General features: G+C 40.5%; 2 protein-coding genes across 4 annotated transcripts; both read left to right on the forward strand.

Annotated features, from left to right (window-relative positions):
* The first annotated feature begins 59 nt into the window (after positions 1-59).
* Positions 60-10,988, forward strand: hgsnat (heparan-alpha-glucosaminide N-acetyltransferase). Its single transcript, XM_069697429.1, is given in 20 exon segments — positions 60-545; positions 547-628; positions 1,446-1,561; positions 1,685-1,821; positions 3,574-3,692; positions 3,823-3,892; positions 4,202-4,271; positions 4,445-4,545; positions 4,895-4,971; positions 5,120-5,150; positions 5,512-5,672; positions 5,832-5,947; positions 6,139-6,260; positions 6,723-6,849; positions 7,070-7,156; positions 7,300-7,377; positions 7,559-7,629; positions 8,807-8,919; positions 9,163-9,358; positions 9,744-10,988. Coding segments are annotated over 19 exon segments (1,947 nt in total). The 5' UTR covers positions 60-458; the 3' UTR covers positions 9,345-9,358; positions 9,744-10,988.
* rbpja (recombination signal binding protein for immunoglobulin kappa J region a) lies at positions 9,320-20,936 on the forward strand. Of its 3 annotated transcripts, none has more exons than XM_069697448.1 (11): positions 9,320-9,358; positions 12,485-12,523; positions 12,623-12,718; positions 12,840-13,005; positions 13,441-13,615; positions 13,823-13,960; positions 14,063-14,175; positions 14,357-14,497; positions 15,378-15,533; positions 18,600-18,703; positions 18,898-20,936. In XM_069697448.1, the coding sequence occupies exons 3-11, from the start codon at positions 12,630-12,632 to the stop codon at positions 19,238-19,240; spliced, it is 1,425 nt and encodes a 474-aa protein (XP_069553549.1). In that variant the 5' UTR covers positions 9,320-9,358; positions 12,485-12,523; positions 12,623-12,629; the 3' UTR covers positions 19,241-20,936. The 3 variants fall into 3 exon arrangements, with proteins under 3 accessions (XP_069553549.1, XP_069553547.1, XP_069553548.1); XM_069697446.1 differs by lacking the exon at positions 9,320-9,358 and adding an exon at positions 11,672-11,697; XM_069697447.1 differs by lacking the exon at positions 9,320-9,358 and adding an exon at positions 11,710-11,945.
* The last annotated feature ends 1,748 nt before the right edge of the window (positions 20,937-22,684 follow it).

Genomic DNA, 22,684 nt, shown 5'->3' on the forward strand with positions numbered 1-22,684 from the left:
ATAATAATAATAAAAAAATGACAGCTCCTTCCGGTCTGGTCAGAAATAACAGAAATGGGATTCAGCTCATTAAAAGAACTTCTATAATCTTCAAAGAACAAAATGAAACAGTACAAACTACACGGAAATGTCAGATACAACGTGCGTTTTGATGTTTTGATATAATCCGGACTAAACGTCTCGTCTTTCTGGACAAACAGGCGACACCTGGTGTCACACACAGTGAAGACACTTGGACATGTCTTTTTTTTTCTTTTTGGTACAGCCCTGTATTAACAGGCTTCACAATGTTTTAACCCTTTCAGAAATGTAACACAAGCTTTAAAGCTCTTTGACCTTCACACGTGATAACAAGTGTATCGATCCTTCCAGGTACAGTTATCGATAAAAAGCGAACGTTTGTCCCTTCTCGCTCCCACTACAATGTCAAAACAAGAAAATCGGAAGCGGCATCGACTATGACTAAAAGGAAACTTAAGACAAACACGAAACAGACATTTTCAGATGTGGAATTGAAACCGACAAGACAGAAAGAAGTGAAACAAACCAGAGGACAACAACATGTTCACCCTCGCTGTAATTGCTTTGGTCGTGGCGGTGTGCGCGGTCCCACTGACAGCGGACATGTGTAAGTACAGAAGAACAGCTGTTTTTCCCATGTCCGACAAAATATTAGGTCAACCTCTGTATTTATTTCAATTAGATGACACAGCAATTAGTGTGACTTTATTTACCTTTAGATCCACCACATTTCGGCGTGTTGTTTAGGTATTTAAACTATTTTAAGGTGCGTGTGTGTGTGTGTGTGTGTTAGCTCGGGGCTAACTGTAGATGAAACTGGAGGACACAGCTGACAGGCCAAGAGAGAGATACGGTTGTTTGAACTTCCCTCCCTGGGGGTATTTCACGGATTAATTTAGCATGTGACCGCCAAAGTCTGCAGCCGTAACGTCAGCCCTCTCACATGCTTTCCTCCTCCGCACGGTTAGCTGGCGACCAGTAGCTTGCTCTTAAAACTGGGTAGCAGATACGCTGGTATGAAATACGTTTCTCGTCGCAGATAAATTTGAGGTAAGGTACTGAAAGCTGTTTGCACTGCTGCAGCCTTTTTTTTTAAATTATTATTTATTTATTTTTTATAGGCTTTTACAATGCGGTTATCGTCATTTTGTCGTGGAACCAATGCAGCCAGGGACGCTGGGGTTGTTTTGCGCATGTGCACCCGCTTCAAATAAATAACGAAGTGTGGCAGCAAACATTGTGTGATGGGTTTCTGATGATTTAAATGATGTAATAAGAGTATGTTCAGGGGACTGTGGCTTGGGTGGGGTCCGCCACCGAGAACAAGGCTGCAGCGTCTTATGCGCGTTGTGTGTCTGTACTGGCAGAAAATGGAGTCGTTAATGGATTTTTAACTGATCTGCACTATTCGTTTCTTACTCCAGCTCACATCCATCCTCATAAACACGCAGCTCTGAAGATGGATGAGGCCCTACTGACGGTCAACAATGAGCTGACGGCTGAGGTGCAGGTGTCCTGGATGTCGGAGCGCTGCTACCAGGTACATTTAAAAGCGCAGCCCTGCCAAATATTCTCCTCCAGTTGATCTTGGGGCTTTGTGACTCGTTTCAGACGAGGATGACGGAAATGTTCTGATCTGAACCTGTGTTTCCCTCCGTATTAGTGCTTGTACCAGCAGCTGGGGGTGGTACCCGCTGAGCTGGGCCCTGGCCAGCCCAGGTCAGCAGACTTTGTTGTAAGCACACAGCATGAAATAACACTGCAGATCAACAGCACTTTTGCCAACGTGGAGCTGTGCAAGTAAGTTTACAAGTATTGTCATGCATAGTTTGCATGCATCAGAATTGAGCCTTTTATGAGGGCATTTTCTGTACAAATATTTGATGATATCACCCTAAAAGTCAATGTGTTGGTATTGTTTACGTTTCATATTTGAGGTGTAAGTGAGTGTGAATTGTCTCTGACAGCTGAACTAATCTGACCTAAATTATACACATTCTTTCAAGAATAAAGATTCCATTTACAAGTCAAGTGAGAAGAAAGTGCTATTTTGTCTCAGCCCAGTTGTGCCCATACATATATTTCAAAGGGAAAAATTCACCAGTTTTTATAGGAATGTCCAATCTGTGTTGATGGTAAATGTTGTCAGTTGAAGCAATCATTACATTTTCTGTTCTTCTGATCTGTTCTGTGAATGTTGTGTTCTTCTGGCACAAGTACCATCATGTCGAATGATGTGACGTATTACGTTGCTGTTGATGGCTGGAAAAACTAACGGCTAACTGAACATATTAATTTTCAGACCCTGCCTCTGGGTAGTCAGCGGGTCGTGCTCTGGAACAAAAACCTTGTTCTCTCTTACTGTGACTAGATATGTTTCCAGCAGTGAAAATGGTATCCCAAAGTATGAGTGCAGAGGATGTTATGGACAAGGATACCGTTCACAGTGTTTTGTTTGACTCGGATATTCAGCTGTATTTATTCGAGCCAGAGTATACGGCTGACAGAAATTCAGTGGAGAGACGCTGCGGCTGCATTAGCAGTGAAAGAGGATATGGCTGGCAGGGGGCATCCAGAAACGCAGCTGCTCAGAGCAAACTGCGACTGCTGGAGCCTTTGCTCAAGAAACGGAATCATTATGTGCAGTGAATTTCATCGGAGAAGTTTTTACTGGATACTTTCGCCATTTTTCGACCGAGAAAGCCATTACAATGAATGGAAGTTTACTTTTAACATGGACACGGTTGCGCTGGAGCCCTTCTTCTGGATACTGACGATAACCTGCAAAAGAGAACCAAAACCAGAAGGTCTGAGAGGGCAGATGACTTTTGAGTATTTTTTTTTCATCTCACACTATGTTTTGGCCAACAAAGTAATCGAAAAGTAATAGCCATAGGGTGGTGATGCACAGCAATGTTGGAAAAATGGTTCTCTCAACACATTGTATTGTTTGTATTTATATCAGCTGGGCATCAGACGCTTGTGCGCAATGTATCCTGGAACATGCAGGCACTGCCAGCACGGGTCCACAAGCAGCAAAACGAAACTTTCTCTGTCAATGTAGCCCACTCAGAGGAATGTATTGTTTCAACTGACTGCATTTACTATCAACACTGAATGAACTTCCACATAAAAAGTGGAAAAATTCTCTTGTGAGCTCTAAAAAGTACTTTATGGCATCAGATCCTCATTAACATGATGACAATTAGATGGACTTAACAAAATTAATGGATTTAATATTTGAGGATCTTCACAATCTGACACAGTTCAAACTCACAGAGATAAGATATCTTTAAAAAAGAGTGCCAAATGGCTAATTAATCAGCCTATAACAGAGACACTGTAGAATTTAACTTGACAAAATTTACACGTATCTCATACATTGGAATTTTACAGCATATTTAGTCAAGGTTAGTGTTGTTTTGCACAACTATCCTCTTACAAAAACATTATGAATGACAATGTACATCAATCATATTGAAAATCAGTGGAATGGCTTTGTGCGGTTTGTCTCATTGGCTGCTGGCATATCATTTTTTTTTTTATTCTCAGGGTTCCTTTCCACTTTGGGGAGCATGGGAACTACTCTCTGTGGGTGAAAAATCTGAATGACTCCTCAGTGTACAACTGCTCTGTAGTGACTGATGCAGACCCGGTGAACAGCTACATACGTGAGTCCCACACACATCTGTGAGCTTGTATGGCACTGACATACCGTATAACGAGTGTTTTATTTTCATACGTACCATGCTATACAAATGACATGATACATTTATAGAACATCCCACTCTCTCCACACAGCCATCTTGGTTGCTTTTTTGATCTTCGCTGGACTGGCCTTGGTGTTTGCCATTGGAAGAAGAATATTTGCGTAAGCTCATTCTATTGTTTTGTTACTGTCTGTTTCTTCAGTAAATACCAAAGTAGAGATGTGATGAGTTTTTTTTTTTTTTTTTTATAGATTAGAAAACATACTCAGTCTTGTGTACTGCTACAAACAAAGCCAAATATACACGATATATGACAGTTATTTTAAATAATTCTGCTAAAATATTTTTGCAGTGTTGTGGCATTATGTGAACACACTTTGCTCACTCGGCCACTTGTGTCTCAAGAGTGAACTGTGCACTTGTGAATATTACAGAATTACACCTAAACTTGTTAATTATGTCTTGTCCAGACTTGATTCAGTAAAGGATCTTGTGCTGCGAATCGGTGGGTCCATGGAGACCGAGAGACTCATCAACTCTGTGAGTGTTTCTGAGTAAGAAATTCTTATAGCATAACTGGAAGTGTTGGAGCGTATTTAGCCTTGACCAAATTGAAAATGACTGATGTAATAATAAACTGTGAATGTAAATGTGACACAAGTATTATTACAATATTTAAAACAATCAATCTATGCTTTACTTTCACCATCCAGGAACTGGGCTCCCCTCGGATAGCGGCACCAGTTACTGACAACATCCTACCTCCCCCACCCAGCCCCAACAGGAGGCTTCGATCTCTGGACACATTTAGAGGGTACACACACACACGCACACACACGCCACCCCAGCTCAGCCTGCTCAATGAAAGACAGTAACTTATGTACCACTTGGTCTGATTAATCATTGTACTGTCTCATGTGATCCTCATTACAGTGTGACTGTTTGGAAGCTGAACTGTCTCTTATTATTCTGGACCCACTGATATTATTAACATGGATCCAGTGCCTTGACATTGTTGTCTATTTTTATCTAAAGCACACCCTTTAGCTGTATTTCTGTTCAATTTTCACTTTGATGCATCGTTTGAAACAAATATTTGAATGTAGCTTTGCTTGTTTCATTTGTTTTTCATTAAAAGTTGCATTTTTCTCTCTTCCTGTCAGTATCTCCTTAGTCATCATGGTGTTTGTGAACTACGGAGGGGGAAGATACTGGTTCTTCAGACATGACAGCTGGAATGGTGAGCTCCACCTGATGTCACTTTTTGTTTTTAGAATTATATCACAACTTACTCACATTATTTACAGATCTTTTTTAAGTTCCCCTGTTATCAGCATTGTTGTTGTTGTTGATGTGTCAGCCTGCGTTTCCCATTTGTTACTTTACAGGTCTTACTGTTGCAGATCTAGTCTTTCCTTGGTAAGCTCAATTTAAATATATTTACAGTTCAGCATGTCTCTGTACAACAGTTGACCACACTCTTGATTTGGACAGGTGTCACAATGCTACTATTTCCACATGCACATTAAATGAAATATGCAGTAACAGTATTTCTATGAAATGGTATTGACAGCCAACATGTTCCTAAAAGGGAATAAAGGTTTCAACTGGATTTTAAAATGATCTTCAAACTAAAACTTCAACCTTTGCTAAAATCCCAATAATAAACTTTATTTGGTCTTTGCAGCTTTAGTTAATACGTGTGAAACCACTGCTCAAATTTACAATGGAAATCCTTATCCCCTTTTCTCACACACACCGTGTTCCCCTCCTCCACCAGGTTTGTGTTCATAATGGGCACATCCATCGCACTGTCTATCAACTCCCTGCTGCGTGCAGGCTGGACCCGCCGCTCACTGCTCAGGAAAGCTGTGTGGAGAAGCATACAGCTCTTCATGATTGGTGTCTTCATCATTAACCCAAACTACTGCCAGGGAACATGTAAGCATAAACTCCACAATCTTTTGTTGACTAGAATATCCCATGGCACATAGGTAGATGATTAATAGGCTGTGTGTGGTCTTTTTTTCTTTTCTTTATTTGTTTGCTTTGTGTTCCTGCCTTCGTCTGTGCTCACACTCGTGTTCATGTGCTCCACAGTGTCGTGGGACAACTTGCGGATCCCAGGTGTGTTGCAGCGCCTCGCCTGGTCATACTTGGTTGTAGCCTGCCTGGACTTATTGGTGGCAAGAGCTCACCTTGACATTCTTCCAATGGTCAGCCAACAGCTCAGTTTTACCCTCATTCTTTAACTTTCAATACAAATTAAAAAAAAAAAAATCACCTATTCTATTGTATAGAATCTAACTGTACATTTATTGTGTTCTGATTGTAATTTCTTGTTAAATACTAAATGTATTTTGAAGAAGAAAAGAAGTGTTGATTGGGGAGAGTGTATATATTCCAGGACGCTTGGTGGTCCCCTGGCCTTGATATCTTACTCTACTGGCCAGCCTGGCTATGTGTGCTTCTACTAGAAATCATCTGGCTCTGCCTCACTTTCCTGCTTCCTGTACCAGATTGCCCGACGTGAGTCAAAGATGGCGTGTTTTTATACATTCTTTAAATATGCTTATTTTGGTGTGCATGTAGTAAGAGAAATCCAAGCAACAAAGTTTTGTCCACATCTGAAAAATAGATTTGTCACTGTGTGTTTTTATAATTAGTGAAATGTAATGACAAGTATGATGCTTAATTGTTGTGTATAAGTAGCAGTGCTACTAGAAGTTCCACAGCTTTTCAACTTATTTACCTTTTATTTTGCTTTGATTATTTGTTTCATGTATTCGATGTAATGTATTTTTGCAGTATGATTGTTTAGCAGTTATTCAGCAGAGATGAAACGGTACAACTAAATTAGTCCTAACAAGTACATAATTGTTATCAAATCCCCATTCTAACATCTGTATTTCTTTTTAATCATTACTACTCGTCTTGGTACAGTATATTCTACATTTAATAACACTGACTCAACCCCACTCTTTGGAACAGAGGCTACCTGGGTCCAGGTGGGATTGGGGACATGGGCCTCTATGCTAACTGCACCGGAGGAGCAGCCGGTTTCATCGACCGTTGGCTGCTAGGGGAAAAACACATCTACCAGATTCCCTCATCACGGGTGAGTAACCACCAACACAACCCAAACACAGCAAAAGTGGATAAATTTAGTCCTCTTTAACCTCAAAACGTCTAGTCTGATCTTATTTACATGGCCTCTCTGTGAGAGGCCCATACACACTGTCTTAACCCAACCATGATTATGTTTCCGGTGATGCAAAGAGTGAGTCAGAATTTGTTGATATTTACTCAAATCCATTTTTTTTTTCATTTTAATTCAGGTTATTTATGTAACGCACATGCCATATGATCCAGAAGGTGTTCTTGGCAGCATTAACTCTATCCTCATGGCCTTCCTTGGATTACAAGTTTGTAATGTGTTTTTGTTTGGTTCTGTTTACCTCTGTTGTCTTTCTTATGTTCATATTTCTGATGTCAACATTAATAATGATTGACACAATAAAGACAATACATTATTGGTTTTAACTGTTGTATTTGTACCTGTCCTCAGGCAGGAAAGATAATCTTACACAACAGAGATCTCCACACAAGTATTATGTCAAGGTTCCTCATATGGGGACTCTTACTGGTGAGTAAATTGACCTGTTATATATTTTTGCTTCTTCTATGTGTGCACTGTCTGTAAATTAAATTAGTCATTACATTACAAAGTATCTCAGTCACAATGTCTTTGAATTTTCCCAAACACATGTATTTTCAGGGCAGTTTTCCTCTCCTGACTGAATAATAAAATCTCTTGCATCATGCAGGGAGTCATATCAGCAGTCCTGACCAAGTGTTCCACAGATCAGGGCTTCATTCCTGTCAACAAGAACCTGTGGTAAGATTTGCTTTTATGTATGCAGATGGGATAAGGCTTGCTTGAGGTTTGTTTTTGGTATCTGTTGATTGAAAGTTGAGTGAAGTTGTTGCATAGAATATACATTCTTTGTTGTTGTTGTTTTGAATATATAGATCAGTAACAATTACTATGCTTGTGTGTTTTTCTCACTTCGTTTTTTTTAATGTTTGAATATTTAACACACAGAAAACATTGTATCTGGTTTCACGTTAATTTGTTTAAATTCACAAAATGCCACTGTTGTCCAGGTTTTCCACATTTACCATTCACTCCTAGTCAGCCATCTCCCCAAACAAAAATAATGAACAAGATTTCATCATGACATGCAGCCCAACAGTGTAACAAGTTTGAGTTTAAAGCACAGGGTCAAGTTGGTCTCCCCGTTACACCAGTTCATTGCTTAAACATAAATGACTGTGAATAATGGGCTTCAAATCTTGAATATGGAGTTGTTGTGACTTGTATGAAAGTGGCTTTGTGAAGTCCATACATATACAGGGATGTCCCTGAGAAATATTTGCAATAGAATGTCTTCAACACAAAGACTCAATATAAAAATGAATGAAGTCTCCAGCTCTGAAGAGTGAGGCCAACAATTAGGTGCTTGAAGTGCAATACCACTGGGGGCCACTTGGGGCTCACTCCAAAACAAATTCTGGCTCCAATAGTTTCCCATTCAGAAAGCATCAATTTCTCTTGAAATACTAAGTCAATCAATATTTTTTTCCAAAACCCATTATGGTGCTATAATTAATTAGATATTAAGTCTAAAAGAGAGGTTGGTGGGTGTGCCTGGTTTGATTGACATGCCTGGGGTGCCTTTAGATTTATATTTTTTTTCTTTATTGATCCCACAGTTGGGAAATTCGGTCATCACAGTAGCATAGAAAGAACAAAAAGGTGCACACAATATGAAAAAGAGCAATGAATAAATACACACACAGACTGTATACACAAAAAATGAAATAAATCAATACAGGTTGCCAGTATTGGTGGATGTGCCGAGTGTTCTCTGGTGGTTCTCGGTCAGATGCACCCCTCACTCCTCCCAAGATCAACTGCCTCAGAAAGCCAATTTACAAACCGATGGGTGACTTCACTGTCACTTGACATTTGCTTCAATTGGCTGCCGTGTGTCTTTTTATTTTACCTGCAGGTCTTTGTCCTATGTGACAACACTGGCCTGTTTTGCCTTTGTGCTGCTCGTGCTGGTCTACTACACAGTAGACGTGAAGAGGTGGTGGTCTGGGGCTCCTTTCTACTACCCTGGTGAGCAGTATTATCAGACAGAAGGAGCTGGATTAGTCGACCATTTTAAGAGTGAATTTTTGACATTCTGGACCAATACAACTTTTGATTGCCCAGATTTAGTAGCTGTTTTTAATTGAGTGTGATGTGAGCGCAGAAGTCCGGGTTTGTGGACTCTGAACTTTACCAATTTTAATATATTTTTGAATTTCTGTCTAATCATTGTAAAGTTTGCTATACTTACACTTGTGTGGTTGATTTTAGGTATGAACTCCATCCTTGTGTACGTGGGCCACGAAGTGTTTGAAGACTATTTTCCCTTCTGTTGGCGCATGGCCAACAGCCAATCCCATACTGAGCACCTCATCCAGAACCTTGTGGCCACTTCCTGTTGGGTCTTCATCTCTTACTTGCTTTACAGAAAGAAGATTTTCTGGAAGATTTAGAAGGGGAGCTCCTGGTATGACAAAAGCAGGGGCATTGTTTATATCATAATTGCTGGAGATATAATCTGAAAACATTTTAGAACGGGGAAACAGGAAACTGATATGTTTAGTCAAAACTGTAATGATTCTCTGTCTCAGAACTTGTAAGGGTTTCTTTTTTAAAATAGCACCTCTTTTTTTTTTTTTTTTTTTAATTTTGTTTTTGCCACTACTCACTGTCTAAACATTATCATAAACATTTTCAACACTTATTCCAAAGCTATTCAGTTATGAAGCAGCTGAACCCTGCCAAAACACCTCACTGACTCAGGAAGAATAGCACATTTAATAACTATGAAGACTGACATTGTTAGTGTAATGTGCCCCTTGTTTTCACCTTGTTTTTATTCCTCATCTTAGATGACCGACTACTGCAGCAGCGTGTTGCGGTGGTAATTTAACAAACCCTTGTGGACTTCCCCTTGGGAGAATCCCTGTTGCCATCTCACGTTCTGTTGTGTCAGTCTGAAAGTTTAAGTCGGGTTTCTGTGACTCTTGAGCAAGAGGACAAAGTAAATGATGTATACTCAAACGAAAAGGTTATAAAGAATGCAGTGTTACACAGAGGGCTTTTAAAGCACAAAAGTTTGTTAAACTGCTCTGTGGAACTTCTGGTTTCCCCCTTGTGCCAATGACATTGCATATTTACAACAACCATATTGTCAGATGCTTGCCATATGCTTTGTTCTATGTACTGTAAAACAGTGGTGAAATATTTTGAGTGTCACAACTCCCCTGAAATGAATCATTTTATTATCAGAATTTAATCCACTTGGCCCGATAACATTAGGAAAGTGTAGAAGAGCTGCGGTATTCAATTATTTTATCCCTATTCAAGTTAGCATGTGTTTTAAACTGAAAATCACGTGGCAGGTGCAAGTCTCTGGTGCGAAAGCTCTGCCCATTGAGCATGCATTGCAATAATGTGTAACCAGTCACCAGATTTAAAAACTGTATACTGCAGATATATTTTCACTGGTGGTGATAAGTTTAATTAGCCTTTGTGTGAGCTAATTTGGAAAGAGCTGGAATGCAATGGACATTCACACACAAGTCTCGCACAATTGTTTGAAATGTGTCACAAATTCACAGAATGCAATTTTACTGTTTAGGTTAGGTTAGGTTAGGTAGTTACTTTATTAATCCCCGGGGAGAAATTTTTTTCACTACATCAGTATACAGGAAGCAATAAGATAATAATAGAATAATAGAAAGCAATAAAATAGCAGTAAAAGGGTTTATTGAACATAAGCAGTATTTTCATTGAGATTTTAAAGTACAGTATGAATTTGATGGTGTCGTCTCTCCCCATTCAAATCTGCTGCCATTACCTCTACATTATTGTATGAATGTGCCCCCTTTTATATTTTGAAAAGTGATGTCTTCAGTCTGTAGAATATCCAAACGCTGAGAGATTTTGAAATAACTGCTCCTTTGATTTGATGGAATGTAATGGACATTCACACACAAGTCTCGCACAATTTGATTACATTGATTTGATTGTGATTTGATTACATTGATTTTGTCGAACTTTTGTACATTTAACTTTTTTATATATTCACCATTTGAAAACAAGTTTATATAATAAAACTTGTCTGAAAAATATTTTTGCTGTTGTTTGAGGGTGATTTGCTCTAATATGGTCACATCTTTCTGATCACACTTAAAGCCTTGTGAAAACAAGGAAACTGTAATTATTGTTATTTTCTTTGAGAATCATGACAATTACCAATCTTTTTAAGGCCATGTGAAGGATTTATAGAACAAATTTCCAGAGCTGCAGTTCATGTCATTTATCTTATAGCAGTGTTTCCAGCTCCTTTGTGCAGAAAGGTGTAGTCTGCCGCTTTATTGCTCAATAAGGCGTGGGAATCGAGTTACAGTGAGTGCCCCGTGGAAGAAAAAAAAAAAGAAAGCAAGTTGTGAGAGTGCTTCATCATCTCGCGATTTCACCGGTCCGTCCTTATTAATGTCTATTGTGAGAGTTTTTCCGTTCTCGCGCGACTTGGTAACTTTCCCACGCCTGTTGTTTTGGCGTCTGCCCTCTGCCCGTCGCCCCTCCCTGCCTGCCTCCTCCACTTCTCTCTCACCCCTTTGCCCCGTCACACCTCCCCCCCTCCCTCCTCTTTTCTCTCCCTTCTTTTGCTTCCAGTCTGGTTCTTCTGTTGTGTCGTTGGCTTTGCTGAGGGGGTGGGAGGGGGGGGGGGCGGGGAGGGATCTCGCGATTGTTGGACTTTTCTTTTCGGGGGGAGGGAGGGAGGGAGGGAAGAGGGGGGGGGGGAGTTATTCGGAAGATGGCGCCCGTAGTCAGGGGGTAAGTGCTGAAATTTAAAGCGTAATGTTAAAAATGGTTTAAGTTTTCTTCGTGGTAAAGCGCTGCCAGTCTGTCCGTGTGTTCCGGTGATGTTCTGGGTGTTTAGTCCCCGCCGCCTCGGTCTCAGTAAGATCCCCCGACACGAAGTGCTACCTTGTGGCTCGATGCGGGGTCAGTTGTGCAAAAACTATTCTTCGTAGTATCGCTTGGTTTCTCTGCGGTCTGTTTTAGATGTCGCACGAAATTAAGTAAGTTTCAAACTATTTCCGAAACTTTTTGTCAGTCAACAGTTTTCCATTTTGGCTTATCCACTTGTTTCACGTCCGGTTAGTTTCTGTTTTAACAGTAACAATGTAATAAACTCATAAACTACTTTAAATGCAACAATATGACGTATTAGTTCCCTTCTTCAACATACACGTATTGGTTTAATTTATTTCCCCCTTTTTTTTTTATCAGAAAGTTACTCAAAAAGATAAAAGATGTTTTTAATTGCTCTGTTAAAACTTTTACCTCATGTAAATATAGTATACTGTACAGTAGCTCCATTCAAAGTTTCAAATAACCTAGGAAAGTGGCATGCTCTTTTCTTTGTGAGGATTTTCGGTCTTCTGCGCTTATCTGACTTCTTAACAGTGTAATAGAAGCACACCTGTCACTGACACTGGCATTTACAAAATGTCACTCACAATATGCATTTTCTCACTTTCAAGCCAGGCTTGTTTTTATTTCTATTCCACTATAATCACGTGTAAACACCTTGCACCCTGATGTTTTTGTTTTGCAGGAAGTTTGGTGAGCAACCTCAGCCCCAGCGTTTAACAAGGTAAAGAGAGACAAACGGAGCAAGCTTCATTTAAAGTGGATGCGTGGTACATTTAGGAGAGTGCTGCGAACGCGTTAACATGTTTCCCCTTTGTTTCAGAGAGGCTATGAGGAATTACTTAAAAGACAAAGATGATCAGACAGTGCTCATACTACATGCCAAAGTTGCACAAAAGTCATATGGCAATGAAAAAAGGTTTGTTTTGGACTTTTTAAAAGCTGTATCTTCTGTTTAAAATAGATGCAATTGAACTCTTATGTGTTTTTTTTGTTGTTGTTGTTGTTTTTTTTTTTTAACTTCTCCTTATGCCTAATAGGTTTTTCTGTCCGCCTCCGTGTGTGTATCTTATGGGCACTGGCTGGCAGAAGAAGCTGGAGAAAATGGAGAAGGAGGGCTGCACAGAGCAGGAGGCCCAGCCATGTGCTTTCATTGGGATTGGCAACAGTGAGCAGGAGATGCAGCAACTCAATCTAGAGGGGAAGGTGGGTGGTAATTTCTAATTACAAAGTGTGCTGGGAGTTAAACATATTGCAATGTGATGGTATGGGTAACTCTCACTGTGGATTAATAAAGTCTTATCTGTTCACGATACGCTTCCAATTATTTACTCATCATATTGAGCTTTTATTTTTTTGCTGCGCTCCACCACTGACAAACCATGCAAAAGTAACCACAGCAGTGAAATACAGAGCTGCTTTGCTTGCAGTTTGACCCATATCCTCTGTTTGCTGCTGCAACAACATCTTGTTATCTGTATTCGGTCTGTAACTATTATTCTTGCATATCCTTCCGTTTTTATTTTTGCACAGGTACCCCAATTAAAAAGATGAAAATAGGGAAGTGAAAGGGAGACGGACAAAAACACAAAGCCTCATGTAAACTCCCCTAATCTTAATGTTTTTTTTTTTCTGTCTTAGCACTTCTGCACGGCAAAGACACTGTATATCAGTGACTCGGATAAAAGGAAGCACTTCATGCTGTCCGTGAAGATGTTATATGGAAACAGCTCCAACATAGGAGTCTTCCTCAGCAAGCGGATCAAAGTCATCTCCAAGCCCTCCAAGAAGAAACAGTCCTTGAAAAATGCTGATTGTGAGTACCAGGATGTTGCACCACACACACACACACACACACACACACACACACACACACACACACACACACACACACACACACACACACACACACACACACACACACACACAAAGTAAACTCAGCTGCATGGTTTCACCACACCCTGATGTTTAACTTTGATTTGAAAAGAGTTTTGGTTTTACTTTCCTCTTTTTCTTTCCCCAGTGTGTATAGCATCAGGGACCAAAGTGGCCTTGTTTAACCGTCTGCGGTCCCAGACAGTTAGTACCAGGTATCTTCATGTGGAGGGGGGAAACTTTCATGCCAGCTCCCAACAGTGGGGCGCTTTCTACATCCACCTCTGTGAGTCACACTATGTTTTCTTATCTGTTTCATTTTTCTTTTTTTTTTTTTTTTCTTAAAAGGTAGACACTTGAAATATTTGTGTTCTGTGGCTTTGTGTAGTGGACGACGAGGAGTCCGAAGGGGAGGAGTTTGCTGTAAGAGATGGCTACATTCACTATGGCCAGACAGTGAAATTGGTCTGCTCTGTTACTGGCATGGCCCTGCCCAGACTGGTATGTGTCTGTTCTTGTGTCAGCTGTGTTTTTTTTTTTTTTTTTTTGTGAGAAAGTACATTGTCAAATGAACATGTAGAGATGTAGCAACGTTTCACCATGTGTTTGTGTTTAATTTGCACTCATTTTCAGTTTTTGTTTCCGTGTATTTATGGTGGGTGTGTTTGCCCTTTTTTCACAGGTCATTCGCAAAGTGGACAAGCAAACAGCCTTAATGGATGCAGATGACCCGGTGTCCCAGCTTCACAAGTGTGCCTTCTACCTGAAAGATACAGACAGGATGTATCTCTGTCTGTCACAGGAGAGGATTATTCAGTACCAGGTGGGAGCCACACACACACACACACACACACACACACACACACACACACACACACACACACACACACACACATATACACAGGTTTGAGTAGTTGATTTGGAGTGATTTTAATTCTGCTTTTTGAACCGTTTTTTTTGTTTGTTTGTTTTTTTAATCTTTGTTCCAGTCTCTAAAAGAAACATTCAATAATTCTTAACTGTGGCTTTTTTCTGTAGAAGTGTTTTTGTTCCGACTTGTTCTCGTGTTATCTGCTCTGTATTTGCATCTCAGAGATATTTTAAAGGTTATCTCTATGCCATTTACCGCGGAAACATGATGAGACTCGTCCAGACGATGTTATGTTTGCTATGGATTTATGTTGTGGCCAACTGTTAACTGTTTTTAACTGTTGTTTCAACTTTCTGAGATATTTTGTCTGTTGATTTTTTTTTTTTTTCATTAAGGGTGGTTCTAAATAGAATAACCATGAAAGTGTCCATACGTTCTATGATTTTTGCTTACCTTTTATTTTGCATTTGAAAAAAGGAAGTAAGAATTTGTAATATAGATTTTAGTAAAGACATACATTTGGCTTAATGTATTCACTTGAAACACTGTTGCTGTGTCAGTCCCAGCAGAATATGAAGCCATCTGGTGAGAGTACTCTTACTGCAGTAGTGTGTTGTGAAATTAGTCCCCACACCAGAAAACTAAAAAATGCGTTTTAATGAGCGTTCCTGGGGAAAAGAAAAGAGTCCAGTCATTGGCATGTTTCTAACAGATGCTGTGGAAACTTTCCCAAATGTGTGGTTTTTTTTTCCGCTTAGTTAGACATAAAAGTGGGAAGTGAAAATAATCTGTAAATAGGTTTTTATGTCTTTTTTTATTTTTTTATTTTCAGGCCTCCGCTTGCTCCAAAGAGACTAACAAGGAGATCATTAACGATGGCGCTTCCTGGACTATTATTAGCACTGACAAGGCAGAGTACACCTTTTATGAGGGCATGGGCCCCGTCCCCACACCAGTCACACCAGTCCCTGTGGTGGAAAGTCTGCAGGTACACAAACAATACAGTCCTTGTACTGTCTTTTCTGTTGAAAATGTGCTTAGAATTCTATTTACCAACTACTTTAAAGGCATTTTCACACCTGAATGTCCAGGCCAAGGCTAACGTTTTTGTTATATTCTGAACATCTGATCTGGTTTGTTTTGGGTTCACATTGCAACTTTGCAAGTGCACTTAATAACTTTGCATGACATGCCTATGTTACTGTACTTGATTGGCTTGGAGACGGTGTGTGCCTGATGTGTTGTCAATTCAGCCGGTAAACCTTTCAGTTTGAATGCAGAAAAATGAATGAACAGCTTAATTTTGTTATCACTATATTATTATTATTATGATGATGATGATGATGATGCTATTATTCTAAATAAGTTATAAGTTTTTGCATTTTAATTTGTTTTTCAGTGTGTTTTTCCGTAGACGTAAAGGATCTTTAAAGATGCTGTAAAGTAGAAATTAAAATGAGTTTTAAGTTCATCACACCGCAGAAGTATGGGTTGTTAACTCCCCATCCAAAGTTGAATGAAAAAAAAAAACACTGACAAGTTTGATAAATTAGGGTCTGAAATCGTGAGAAAATCAGCAGTTTTCTCTGCTCTGAGACTGGGGGGAGGGGAGGAGTGAGGCGTGATGCCTGAAGCTGTGGCTGCAGTTCTTTTCCCCACTAAGCGGTCCGTCTGACATCCATCCTCTCGGGTGAGGATGGATGTCATTGCATCACATGTCTATTCATTACATCACACGTCTATTCATTGCATCACACGTCTATTCATTGCATCACATGTCTATTCATTGCATCACATGTCTATTCATTACATCACACGTCTATTCATTACATCACACGTCTATTCATTACATCACACGTCTATTCATTACATCACGTCTATTCATTACATCACGTCTATTCATTACATCACATGTCTATTCATTACATCACGTCTATTCATTACATCACGTCTATTCATTACATCACGTCTATTCATTACATCACATGTCTATTCATTACATCACATGTCTATTCATTACATCACGTCTATTCATTACATCACATGTCTATTCATTACATCACGTCTATTCATTACATCACACGTCTATTCATTGCATCACATGTCTATTCATTGCATCACATGTCTATTCATTACATCACATGTCTATTCATTACATCACACGTCTATTCATTACATCACACGTCTATTCATTACATCACGTCTATTCATTACATCACGTCTATTCATTACATCACATGTCTATTCATTACATCACGTCTATTCATTACATCACGTCTATTCATTACATCACATGTCTATTCATTACATCACATGTCTATTCATTACATCACACGTCTATTCATTACATCACATGTCTATTCATTACATCACGTCTATTCATTACATCACGTCTATTCATTACATCACATGTCTATTCATTACATCACATGTCTATTCATTACATCACGTCTATTCATTACATCACATGTCTATTCATTACATCACGTCTATTCATTACATCACATGTCTATTCATTACATCACACGTCTATTCATTACATCACACGTCTATTCATTACATCACACGTCTATTCATTACATCACGTCTATTCATTACATCACATGTCTATTCATTACATCACACGTCTATTCATTACATCACACGTCTATTCATTACATCACACGTCTATTCATTACATCACACGTCTATTCATTGCATCACACGTCTATTCATTACATCACACGTCTATTCATTACATCACACGTCTATTCATTACATCACACGTCTATTCATTACATCACACGTCTATTCATTACATCACACGTCTATTCATTACATCACACGTCTATTCATTGCATCACATGTCTATTCATTACATCACACGTCTATTCATTACATCACACGTCTATTCATTACATCACACGTCTATTCATTACATCACATGTCTATTCATTACATCACACGTCTATTCATTACATCACATGTCTATTCATTACATCACATGTCTATTCATTGCATCACATGTCTATTCATTACATCACACGTCTATTCATTACATCACACGTCTATTCATTACATCACACGTCTATTCATTACATCACATGTCTATTCATTACATCACAACACTTCAAACTTTGAACCTGCTCAGGTCGAGCCGAAAGTCTTTCTCTTCCACTGATGTCCCTCCATGTCCAATTCCTCCTCCACCTGCTCTCTGCAGCCTCCTGCACATGTAGTCGGGCTCGTTTATCCGGACCGGTACCGGTACATGTAACCGAGGGTCGGTGATTGTGACGTTACACCGGAGCACAAAAACAACAACGCTCATTAATCGGGAGGACAAGATATCCTCTGGTCCATGTTTACCATCACCCCGACATGTAAAATACAGAGTTACATGCGTTATAGTTCCTTATCGTAGCTCTATTGAGACGCATGCAAAAAATCTGTGGTTATCGGAGCATTTTCCTCTGAACTCCGCTCGGCTGTGAGCTCAATAGAAGCTAATTAGCACACTAGCTACCATTTCACCAAAATAAATAAAATCACGTCGGTGATTTGCAGCGCGGACTAAATATAACAGAGTTACTGTGGAAAAGTTATCTCGTATAATTATAACAAGGACACAGAACTTGCGCTGAGTGGTGAACTGCTGGTGGAGGGGGACGTCCTGTAGCAGCCAGCTGACGTACGATAACAATCTTGACTACGGCAGGAGTCGCAACTGAATTCGAGTGGGACGACCTCTCGTGCAAATGAGCCGCAGGCTTTTATAGCGTTTCACCGTGTGAGAGGAGGAGCCACGCAGGAGGTTACGTAAACCGTGTGCGCGGTAGACCTGTGACGTAGATCGGCTAGCTTTTGGCCCCGCCTAAGAAAACCTGCGCTGGAGACGGTTGAGAAACTGTTCAAACGGTCTAACGCCACATTTCAGTGCGACAAAGTTTTCAAACTTCGCACAAGCTTTCAGCGACTCATTTCACACGTATATAATGGTCTGAGAAGCAAATCTTGGGAACTTGCTTTACAGCAACTTTAAATCCATCTGCCTCCTTTGTGTGTCTGTGTCAAGTTAAATGGTGGGGGAGATGTGGCCATGTTGGAGCTGACGGGACAGAACTTCACCCCCAACCTCAGAGTGTGGTTCGGAGACGTGGAGGCGGACACCATGTACAGGTACGAGTGTGTGTGTGTGTGTGTGTGTGTGTGTGTGTGTGTGTGTGTGTGTGTGTGTGTGTGTGTGTGTGTGTGTGTGCGTGCGTGCGTGCGTGCGTGCGTGTGTGTGTGTGTGTTAATGTCTTAAGTGTGGGCAGTTTCGGTGTAACGACACAAATGTACCAAGTTTCGACTCACCCACTTGCTCTTGTCAGATGTGGGGAGAGCGTGCTGTGCGTGGTGCCGGATATCTCGGCCTTCAGGGAGGGGTGGCGCTGGGTGAGACAGCCGGTTCAGGTCCCCGTCACGCTGGTCCGCAACGATGGGATCATCTACTCCACCACCCTAACCTTCACCTACACCCCGGAACCGGGTCCCCGACCCCACTGCAGTGCTGCTGGGGCCATTCTGCGGTCACATAGCACCTCCTCATCATCACCAGCATCTTCATCTTCCCCGTCGTCTTCGTTGGGCGGGCTCGGGGATGGCCATGGCGCTTACAGCAGCAGCGACTCTGGCATTTCGTCTGGGGCGTCAACCATGTCGGTGCTGTCATAGTACTACCTGTATAGCGCGTGTGCTGGGAATGACTGAGCGGGAAAATGTGGGCATGTACTCCAAAGAGGCTCGTGGACCTGTGAAGAACTGCAAAGCAGCTCAGAAGCTCTTTATCAGAGAGCACCTGTGAAATCACGAGGAATACCGGTGATAACTGAAGCCTTACTTTAGCACCCTTTTGTGGATAATTGTGGACACATCATAAGGACCTTGATATCCAAGATCTTCCAGCTGAAAGAAGGTGACTGTGCCGTCTAACTCTCACAACAGCGTGATTTTGTAAAATAACCATTTTGTTTTTATACACCTGTGTTCGGAAGCTACTTTCACTGTACTTTCTTACTACCAAGGTCATATTTGTACTGAGAAACCTGTCGATTTAACTGTTAAGAGGAAGGGAAAAATTTGTAAAGGTAACATAGTTTTTATGGACCAAGGAATATTATTATATTATTTTATTCATATTATATTTTATAAGCTTTTGCTGAGGTACATTTTGACATTTTATTTTGTTTGATACTGCATAGTAAGTTCACTATTGTTACCAAATAGAGTTCGTCATGTTGGCTCCTACTTCTGTTGTGTCTCAATGGAGTGGTGAAGGTGGAAAGGTGGAACTGTTTTTTCTAATTTTTTTTTTTTTATGATCATCTGACTACAGCTTCTCTACTTGCCTCCTCACCTCTTTACTTGAGTATCGGCATTACTGAACTCTTAACAACAGTGAAAAAGAATTAGCTACTATAGATTTTCAATGCCACTGACCAGTTTCTATTTCTCTTTATATCAAAGATGACATTATTGATTAATGTAGGATTTGATCATGTATAATCCATATCAGTGTGGTCTGTTCTCTAATCATTATGCTCTTTTTGTACTCTTTGCCTAAACTCAAATCGAAACATCATCAGTCCCTCTTGTTCCTGTTAGTCCTGTACACAGCAGCGCTTCTTTTACAACACTGGAGCCTTTAAACAACAAGACTTGGCTCTTTGATCTCTTGCGTCTTTTCAGTGGAAGCCAAGGAACAAAGAAGCCATTCAAAACCGTACAGTAATATTCAAGATTTGGTCTTTAATATGGCCGTGGAGTTCATGCTCACGTGTCTTTGCCGTGTAGCTCCATAGCTACCCCGGCAGCTCTTTGACGCCTCATCAAAATCAAAATCGGCTGTATCGGCCAGGTATGTTTCCACATACAAGGAATTTGACTCCGGTTGTAGCTTCTCTCTCAGGGTGCAAAAAAAAAACCAGACGGACATAAATAGACGTATTAAACTTAAATAGACATATATACAGCTAAGAAACAAATATATACATATATACACCTAAACAATGGTGCAATTGCAACTAGTGCGAATGGTGCTGATGCGGTTGGGTGTGGTGCAAAACGTCCAGTGATGTTGAAGATGTTACGTTGTTGGCGGAGTGACGGCCCGTGTATAAAAACTGTTCTTGTTTGTGGTGGTCTTGGTGCACAGTGCTCTGTAGCGCCTACCAGAGGGGAGGAGCTGGAACAGAGGGTGTCCAGGGTGGGATGGAGCCGAGACGCAGGCGACACGGTCAGCTGGCTTGAGTGGAGCTGAAACGGGCCAGTTTACACTGCTGCAACCTTTCACTGCAATGTTCTAAAACTGTTTCACTTTGTCACAAATCTTCGGTCTGAACTGGGCTAAATTAAATTTGTATAACTCTAATCCAGTCTACCTTGAGTCCCCATCTATAACATAATGCAATATGTTTCATCAGTGGCTTAAACAGCTGTGTACTGTATATCAGAAAACTGGCAAGATGTATGCTAACTTAAAAGTTGATACTGCATCTAAGTGGATTGTTTTATGCAAGTCATCTTTTATCAAAAATTTTAGATCGACACATACAGCTATAAAAAAAAAAAAGTCAATATTTTCTAAAGGGAATATCTTGTTTTTTGAAAAAAGGACTTGGGCCTTCTGTGCCGGTTAATAGCCTAAAGCAAAGCAATCAGTTGGGTCCAAATACAAGTATAATTCACCACTATGAGTTTCATGTTCAGTTGTCCAATGTTTAGTCCGTCGCTTACTTTATGCAAGTCAGGATAACCCCTGGGGATGAAATGTTGCTCACCTGAGATTTAGTGCCATCTAGTGGTGAGGTTGCACATTGCAACACTCTGAACCCACCTCGCCTCACTCCCCTTACAAAAATCTTGAAAGACCCTTTTTAGAGTCAGAGTTTGGTTTGTCCCTTCTAAGCTGTTGTAGAAACATGGCATGTGACATGGTGGCTCCGTGGAAAAGGACCCACTCGCCTCCTGCAACGGCGGAGAACCTCTGATTGGTCTATTATATCCTGCTTTCTTATTGGTCTTTTCTATCCTTCCATCTGATTGGTCTATTCTATCCTGATTTCCCATTGATCTATTCTACACTGCTATCTGATTGGTTTATTCTAGCCTGCTTTCTGATTGGTCCATTCTGTCCTGCGGTCTGATTGGTCTATTCTCATCTGCCTGTCATGTTCAGGTTTGTACCATGAAACATTTCATCATCAATAAGCAACATGCCAACACATACAAATCTCTCCAGCTGTGTCCCAGCAGCAGCTTGTTCATATATCTCTGTGTGGAACACCGGCAGCTTCTTTGTGGTTTGTATTTTAAGCGTATAAGCGCAAACCTCAATATTTCAGACTGATGAGCTGACCCTCGGTTTATACACCCAAATATTTTGCTCTCTGAAATGTACAGACCAGACACGGTTTACATCAGTGTTGGACACATACAATTAAATCTAAGTATGTTTAATAGACTGTGATGGACTGGCGACCTGTCCAGGGTGAACCCTGCCTTCGCCCAAAGTGATCTGGGATAGGCTCCAGTCCCGTGACCCCTGTTCAGGATAAAGCGGGTATAGAAAATGGATGGATGGCTGTTTAATAGAAACAACCTCTTTTACAGCTTTCTTGCTGGATGTAAAACTACATTGTGTCTGTGTCCAGATGTAAAACCTGAGCTCCAGAAGGAGCAGACCAATAAATTAGGAAAGATGAATACAGGAGATAACTGCTCTGAAGATCTTAGAATAAAAACAAAAGTTACGCATGCTCGTGAAACTTTAAACCTGTCAGGACAGAGTAGTGTCGTCACAGAGGAGTTTCTGACCTGGTGCAGCCGCAGAACAGCAGCTGCTGCGCCTGACTCAGAAAATTGCAGCCAATGCTCCTGCAAGGTTTTAATATCATGTGACATTGGGACGTTTTGCAGCCCTAGCTAAAGTCGGGCACAATTTCTAACCATCATGCAACGTTGTTAGTCCAGTATGCATCAGTTTAAGTCATTAAGTCGAATGCACTCAGTCTCTGACTGTAATACACAATACTACCACCTTAGTTTCAAAATAAAAGCTTTGGATGCTGTTTACTTCATGCTAATTCAACACAGGCCTAATTTAGTCACAAAAACAAA

This window comes from Brachyistius frenatus, unplaced genomic scaffold, assembly GCF_029030835.1.
Source record: "Brachyistius frenatus isolate BFR_SWC_R1_liver_20210118 unplaced genomic scaffold, ASM2903083v1 Contig_23, whole genome shotgun sequence".
NCBI lineage: Eukaryota > Metazoa > Chordata > Actinopteri > Embiotocidae > Brachyistius > Brachyistius frenatus.

Bases quoted from the DNA above. Each gene is read 5' to 3' on its own strand.
- rbpja (XM_069697446.1), top strand. From the start codon at position 11,678: ATGGCGCCCGTAGTCAGGGG. The intron at 13,006-13,440 runs GTGGGTGGTAAT...TTTCTGTCTTAG, and splicing joins AACTCAATCTAGAGGGGAAG to CACTTCTGCACGGCAAAGAC. The intron at 14,176-14,356 runs GTATGTGTCTGT...CTTTTTTCACAG, and splicing joins GCATGGCCCTGCCCAGACTG to GTCATTCGCAAAGTGGACAA.